Source organism: Cynara cardunculus (genome assembly GCF_001531365.2).
Source record: "Cynara cardunculus var. scolymus isolate 2C chromosome LG 17, CcrdV1, whole genome shotgun sequence".
In the NCBI taxonomy this organism is placed as follows: domain Eukaryota; kingdom Viridiplantae; phylum Streptophyta; class Magnoliopsida; order Asterales; family Asteraceae; genus Cynara; species Cynara cardunculus.
The window spans coordinates 35,796,532-35,804,693 of NC_037544.1; the positions used below are offsets into that span (position 1 = coordinate 35,796,532).

General features: G+C 36.6%; 2 protein-coding genes across 2 annotated transcripts; both read right to left on the reverse strand.

The window, feature by feature from the left end:
* Window positions 1–294, reverse strand: LOC112500028 (uncharacterized protein At1g15400-like). Its single transcript, XM_025103289.1, has one exon. The coding sequence runs from the start codon at window positions 292–294 to the stop codon at window positions 1–3; it is 294 nt and encodes a 97-aa protein (XP_024959057.1).
* An 860-nt stretch (window positions 295–1,154) lies between these two features.
* Window positions 1,155–6,969, reverse strand: LOC112501279 (zinc finger CCCH domain-containing protein 34-like). Its single transcript, XM_025104991.1, is given in 4 exon segments — window positions 1,155–1,927; window positions 1,930–3,267; window positions 5,717–5,827; window positions 6,694–6,969. Coding segments are annotated over 4 exon segments (1,641 nt in total). The 5' UTR covers window positions 6,769–6,969; the 3' UTR covers window positions 1,155–1,810.
* Between the last annotated feature and the right edge of the window lie 1,193 nt (window positions 6,970–8,162).

Consider the following 8,162-nt stretch of genomic DNA (forward strand, 5'->3'; position numbering starts at 1 on the left):
TCACGACTTGCGGTGGCCGGTTCTTGTTGGTTTCTGGGTGGAGGTGGTGGTGGTGTTTTTGGCAAACATGGCACAGATGCCACCACAGCCGGAGACCTTTGGTGACGGAGGGTCGATTGTGGTTGCAACCTCGACGGTCCTATATGGCTTTGGCTCTGATCTTTGTTGCTCTCTTTTCTCTCTCTCTATTTCATCTCTTGGCTTAAGCTCCCCAGATAACAACTTATCCTCCCAAACAAGTCCTGATGACCCTGATCTTCTAAAAGACACATCTGACCTTGGCAATCCAGCCATCTCTCTCTCTCTCTCTCTCTCTCTCTCTATATATATATATATATATATATATAGGTGTTCTGGTTTCGGATGATTCAGTTTCACATATATGGCTGCCTAAAGGGTTGATTTTGGGTATAAATAATGAAGTCGGATGGAGAATACGAGGGCAAGGTCGTAAAATGACATCTATTGGGGATGTGAAATCACATTATTGTCCTAATCCTACATCCTAGAGTTTTCTCACTTCATTAATTTTCTATAAAAAGATTGGTGATTAAAATTAAAACATTAGTCAGCATTGAATGTTTCCTGGTTAAGAAGAGGATAAAGTCAAGGAAGAGACAATAATTCAGCACATACTCACACAGTACATAGCATCTAAGGATGGGTAGTTTGGACCATGTATAATCAATCCGAGCCATCCATTGAATCTTGGCATATATCTCTATGTGGGACTAGAATACATTTAACGGTCCAGATCAAACAAGGGGTCATACACAGCTTGTCTGAACTATGTTGGTGTATATAGCAAAAAATTGGAAGCTACAACGATTCTTCTAAAACGAGAAACTGAAGAATTTGTAACTAGGTGCAATGAATTATCAAAAGGGTTGATGCATGCCAAGATTCCACCTTTATTGCATAAACCAAATAAACACAAAAAGCATAGATACTATTCCTTTAAGCCATTTAACACATTCATTTAGTTATGTGATTTGTGGTCCCATTTTAGGGGAATCTGGTCAAATATTGAAGTAAATTTCCACTAAGAAAGCAAATTTGAAGTCCATAAAAAGCAAAGCAGTCATTTCTAAATTGCCGAAAAGTAAAAGCATAATTACCTAATCAGAAGAAAATCAAGAAATAAACATGGAATGTCTAAGGTCTAAACTATGGAAGTCTGACCACTCCTTATAAAGATTAGTTAATTTGTATATATTTATTCAGTCAATGTAAACAAGAAAGCTACCGAAACCAACATTTGACCGCTTTGATAAATCCATAAGAGACTTTTTCATGATATGACAAGAATCTAGGAAATATAATGATCAAATCAGAGGATGAAACAAAATTGGTGGGAGATAATTAGAGAAAAATCTTACCAAATAGGCAGATAGAACTTAACTCCAAGTCGAAACAGGAGCCAATTGCCGAAAGTGGTAGAAGCCTAAACACAAAAAGCCAACAACCCATAATCAGAATTAAGGAACCAGTAGCAGAAATAATTAGCAACTTGTGTGTAAAAGTTGTGCATCATTCCAGACAGGAGCAAACCCGAGACCTCTTCTGACTAAAGAAACAACCTGCACGGCAGAAATCAAACGATAACCACTTCAGAGAAAGCAGATGTTGCAAGACTTTCTTGAAAATATTGATTGACAAACCGTTCACAACCCCAAAAAAGAAAAAAACTTGTACATCCGATATAAGCAGACATGCATAGTTTCTCATCGACAAAAACTAAAGCCTAAATGTAACATTAACGACCAGCACTGTACAGCAAGGAAAGCTCACTCACACTAGGTTAGTCTATTTAAAACCCAAAAGAAACAGAGCACGAGATAAAATTGTATTTCAGCAACGATATTTTCACTTCCCAATGAAACTTAGTCGGCCTCATTTTCTTGTTGCTGTTACCATGGGTATCCACTAACCAAGCTTCCTTTTGTTCTTCAGAATCTCACTCAGAGGTCTTGGCCCCTGAAAGCCATCGGATTCAGTCCTGTTGAATGACCCCGATAAATCTTGATTTTGCAGGGTTTTCTTCTTCTCTTCTTTGATTTGGTCAAGAGTCTTGGGTCCTGTAAAAATAGCAGATTCCACCTGAGATTTTCTCTTTTGTTGTAAAGCTGGCTTCCTTGCCCTGGAGACTTCTGATGGAAGAAACTGCGGCTTCCCAAGCCTCTTTTCTTTTAGAGGTTGCTTGTATCTGTTCACAGGGGGAGCCTTCCTTAACCTATTACCTCTATGGTCAAAGTCAATCTCACCACGGGACCCCTGCCGTCGAGGATGTCTCCTAACTTGTTGACCTACCAAATGAGGTGAGTGATACCCTTTAGAGAAGCAGCTTTGGAAACTATCGTCAACCTTGCATTTCTTCAAACGTTCGCGAAGATCAGGACCTCTTCGGCCATTAAATATTGGTTCTGCTTGTAAGTTCCTTTTCTGGAAAGAAAGGCGATAAAAGATGCTCTCCCTTGATTGCCCTGAAATTTTACCAAGATAATCACAGGCCCGCTTGTTATCTAAACGATCATAAACATCATACCTCTCTTCTCCAAGTGGAATTCCCAATTCAGGATATGCAGGATCGTACTCATTCGGGTCTGCAAAACCACATTCTGCATAATGAACATCGAGCTTCCTGCCTTCTTCATCATGGACAGAGAAATAGTCAGCATCTCCTTCATAACCTAGTCTTTCTGATTCACCCTCAACGAGAACATCAAAACCTGGGGATGACTCCAACCACCCTTCTCTTTCTACATAACCATCCACTTGCTGATCTGAGCTTTGATCATAAACATCAGATTCACTTTGAACAAACCCTTCTCGGGGAAGCAATGAGTTCGATCTGACTACATTTTCTTGACACTGGGTTGCTGATATATCAGGAGATTCGCTTCTCTCTGCTGATCCAGAAGCAAACTGTGGGGAATCCAGTGTTGGTTTGCTCTCTGTGTGTGTCTTTTCAATTTGGGCAGTCTTAGATGGATCAGGATGACTCTTGACCGGTGCCAATCCAGTGTTACTTCGTGAAGATAATTTCTTCTCACAAGGAATGCCATTGTTCATGGTGGATGCAGCTTTAGATGATTTGCAAGCAACACTACCATCAGAAGGTCCATGCAGAAATGAGCATCTGTCCCCTTTATTACAAAACCCATTTGAGTAAAAGTAACAAGGAATGTTGGTCTTGTTCACAGGTAAAGCAGGACCATTCTTAGGCTCAGAAGATTCACCGTGTGCTTCCTTGAATCCTTCCAATGGCTACAAAAGTAGCCAAAAAAGTGAGATTATATGATTAAAAAATCCAACTTTTGGAGTCAACATAACACAGTAATAGACATATAAGAGAAAAATCAATCCTTGAAAGCGATATGTAAACAATATTTGACTTCATCCTGACCAAACAGAACGTGGTCTTTGCTACAAGCTCTGAGCCTCTGAGATCAAACATAGTTGACATTTTGGTCAAAACAAAGTTCTATCAATTGTGCGACTAGTAAGATGCTATCCAAAACATCAAACTGTTTTTTCTCATTTTAGGACACAAGCAACATGGTGAAATGGTATCAATGTAAAAAGTGACATAGCTTATAGAAGAAATAGCTTCCAATCTCAGAAAATGGACTATTTGTGGGTTCCTACATCATTAGACTATTAGGATCAAAAACCTAAAACCTTATCCCCCAACTAAAATGCCTGCCAACAGCAGCCTAGCTGCCTCAGGCTGCCACAATCTCCAGCTGTCGGTGATAGTAGCAGCAGCATAAAGTCACTCCACATGTAATCTGACCTTACCAAGCATCAACAGTGGAGTGCAATGAACCAGGTATTTCGTGACTGTAGCATACATATAGATCTGAACTAATCATTTGGTGACTGTGTTGTGGAGACTGCCTAAGAGATCACTTCCATTGAAAATGTTCAAATCACGTTCCAATCAAGTGTGAACCATCCTATATCCTGAAAATGCCTGTGGAAGAATCAGATAGACTTCATATGAAGTAAGATAGGGGATGAGATACATCTTATTTCGATTGTGAGGATGCTAGATAATTACTAGTATTTCAAAAGGACTTCACTTCTTTAAATGTTTTACTCTTGAAACCCATGAGGGATGAGCCCATCAACTATGGTATATATATACACCATAGTTGCCATGGTTGTATGATCCACCACTCGAATCTCATGGTCCAATCAATACATGACGCAAACAACATGAATGTTGTTAAAGAATCAGAATCCCATTTGATTCACCATTGTCATATTGGTGAACCACCATCCCAATGGAGAATCAAATCTTTATTGATGCTTTTTACAAATTTACTCATGTTTTCATACTTATCTATATTGTTTTGTGCAAAGCTTATTAATCCATAACTTAGTAGTAGCCACATAAAATAGAAGGCACTCGTTGCCATTTTGTGAAGTCGTGAAGAATGACTAATGGGACAAGATAGCATTCTTGTAGATTAATATGAGAATCTACATAGATTCCGAGGTAGGGATGATTATACATCAAGTTTATACAGCACTAGCTAGAAGTTCATATTACACACTACACAGATTACTGGGAATCTAAATAATCCAATAAACCTATTATCTATAGCAGAATCCAAAGTATTGATAGCAAGGTATCACATCTAAAGCTCAACATATAACCAATAAAACATGAAATACATAATGCACATATTATTAAAACTCGCTATTAATTATAACAGAAAAAACTATATCATTGGGTAGTTATAATACATGGAAGGATGAGTCCAAGAGGTGGAAAGATTACCAATAAACCATCGAAATAATAGAAGGGTATAACAAAACACTTAAGAATACATAAGAGAGCAAGAGTGTGGAAGATGAAAAAATCACCAATTAACATAGAGAGAAAGGGCAATGGTACCCAGAGTGTAAAAGTGTAACAAAAATATTTATGAAATGGTGGTTGTTGCAATAATCATGGACATCGATTTTTCTCTGAATTAGTTTAGAAAAAAGTGCAAGTCAATCTATGATTTAAATTTTTTAGATCATGATCTAATTCACAAAATGAAAAATTGCTATGTAGGTACGCTTCAAGCCATAATTATGTGCAATTTCCAATTATAAAATACCAAAATTACATCTCACACAACAGAAATAGTTGGCAATACCTTTTGTTGGATAGTAGGCCAGAATTTCTATTGGTCTTATGCAACAGCTACCTTGCATAAATCATAATCAACTATAGTTGAATACTTGATGCTTAACTTGCTTCTAAAGTGTCATGAATGGTCAAGTGTCATGAATGGTCAAGTGTCATTCCTTGTGACAATAGACTAGAACCCCTCCTACTCTTATGTGTTCATTATTAAATGTAAAAGGCTATTTAATTTCTATCGTAAAGAATACCTAGTATAACACATGGTTGAGTTAGACAACTTCGTCAAAAGTGGTGATCCCACAAACCCTTCTCTTCTTAAACTAACAACATTTGAGAATGATTATTATTCAAAACTCGAATATTTACTGAATTTCTCACATTATTATCCCAATTCCTAAAACAGGATTCTTCTATTTGCGTACGGTAATCTCTTATGAAAATCAAATCTTTAAGCATTAGATACGATAGGTCACCGTGTCTTCCTGACTATACCATATTTGAGTATTCTACATATAGTAATATTGGCTAAAAAAGAATTGTAATATTGGCTAAAAAAGGCAGCAAGCTTACAGGATGTCTGAAAGGACAATCGGGATTAAAACAGCACCCTCCCAACCAATACCAACAATCCCTGGGGTTCAGCCTTGCGACCTCGCTGTGCCGGTATTCACATTCAATTCCCTAAGAACACAATCATTAACACATGTATGTTCCACATTAGAATTCATCAGATTCGAATCAGAAAGAGCGAAAAGGAGAAGTAAAGAAAATAAAATAATTCCAAATACACACAAGGCATGCAACAACCCTTTCAGACTTAGTAGTAGCATACCATCTAATTATGTGTATATAAGCACGCATAACAAAATGCCACACTCACCACTGTTAACAATACCATTAGAAAGAAAACTGATAGCATAAACAATCAAAATTAAAACTCATCGAACTCAGAAAGCAACAATCTAATCACCTACATTCTACAACTCGATAGTGCTCTTTTTTTAAATGTCAGCAGCTGACAACAGTGAAAACGAGAAAATAAGTTGCAAAAATCATCTGAAAGAACTTTCTTGCAGGTGATCGGATCGCCTAGGTAAAAACAAAGATAATACTGATAAATAATCTAAAAAGAAAAAGATAAACACATATGAAAACCCTAGCCGGAATCGGTGGCAAAACCCTCTACATCACTCAAATAAGTTTACATGCACGATATTTCGCAAATCAATAACTAACAACCCCCGCCCCCCTTACAAAAAACCCCAATCTGCATCCCTAGTTATGCATATGAGCATATCGACACATGACATTTTCCCAAAACACACACATTATCACCCTCAAAAACGGAAAATAAAATAATAACAATACAATCATCAGATTCGTAAAACCCTAGAAACAAAGCTTCTCAACACGCATGTTTGCAACAAAACAAATCACAAAACCTACCGCAAATTTCCAAGAACAATAATCGCTACATTCCCACAACACAATTCGAACTGTAAATTCAAACCAAAACAAAGAAAACACATTTGAAACGGAAAGGATACCTTCTTGCAAGTGAGCGGAGAGGCTAAGAAATAGACGCAATCAGTGAATCGCTTCTCTAATACTTCTTCGTCCATTTCTTAATTCACACAGAACGAAACGAACGAATCAACGAAAATTTCTAAGAAACTTACTTCCAAATGAACGTTACGTTATGCAGAGATCATCAAATGCTGCTTGATTAAAAAGGAAATCATTCAATTTCTTGCAATTAGGTTTTCTTTTGATGATTATCGAGCACAAATTGGGGTTTCGGCATTTGTGGTTCACGGCCATACGGGACTGTGTTTGTTCGTCTCAATCTATATAACCTCGAGACGCTAAATTTTTCATAAAATAAAAAGTTCAAAAATGGTCCCTAAACTATTTGAAAACTTCAATCTTTTACCATTATCAAAAATAATTTGCAGTTAGAGTTTCTATAGAAGTTACGTCTCCACGAGTCTTTAAACTTACACGGTCGTCAATGACTTCCGTCATTTGAACCATGTGACTAATCGTTTGTTTCTGTACTAGCTTACGCACATCAACTAATCCCTCGAACGACCACAAATGATCTGATATCATCGCAGGTGAACCTCCATGGCTACAAGGGTTTTGGTAACACCTGGAATCGAACACATAGTAGATAAGATTTTCACTACATCCTTTAAGACTTGACCAGTGCACCACAGATACATAATTACATGTGTAGAATTAAACAGTGTAATATTGACATGATAACTTGATAAATAAATATTACGAAATTGCATTCCATGTAGAATACTAATCAGATTGAGTCCCGCAAATACAATGTAATATTGACATGATAACTTGACCAGTGCACCTCTTTTACTGAAGTTTTACAAACAGTCTTATGAATTTAGATTTCAGACTTCAGACGTTTGTCAATTTACAAAAAAACAAACAGTTTGACTAATTCAGATTTCAGACTTCTGACGTAAAAACAAACGGACTGACTGATTTAGATTTCAAACTTCGATACCAGCTCTTATAAATCAGAAGTGAAAATCTTTAAAAATATAACATGTTGATTAATACTAAAAAGATGATAAAAGTTAAATAATATAATATGTTGATTAAAAGGATTTCAAATTGATTAATATAAATTTTGGATTTGTTAAACAAATTTTAGAAAAACCTACTTGTTTTTTTTAATAATTAATCTAGATATCCAACCCACTATACGAGCCGACTAATCCCAAAACGACCATATGCTTTGCGAATAGCCCGGAGTCACCGCATTTGAATCTCCGTGGCCACAAGGAAATTTTTATTCCTACTTGAATTTGAGCCTGAGACCTACTGGTACTTTTGATATTTGGAGCCAAGCTCAAACCAATCAGGCACTACTCTTGTGGTTCTAGTTTGTGATTTTAAATAACCATCAAATATAATAGAATAAACATAAAAACGTCAACCTCACATATTCTAATTAATTCATAATTTTTTAAAATATATAATTAATAAT

What these genes read in the sequence shown, in the direction of transcription:
- LOC112500028 (XM_025103289.1), bottom strand. Translation starts at nt 294, where the DNA reads ATGGCTGGATTGCCAAGGTCAGATGTGTCTTTTAGAAGATCAGGGTCA.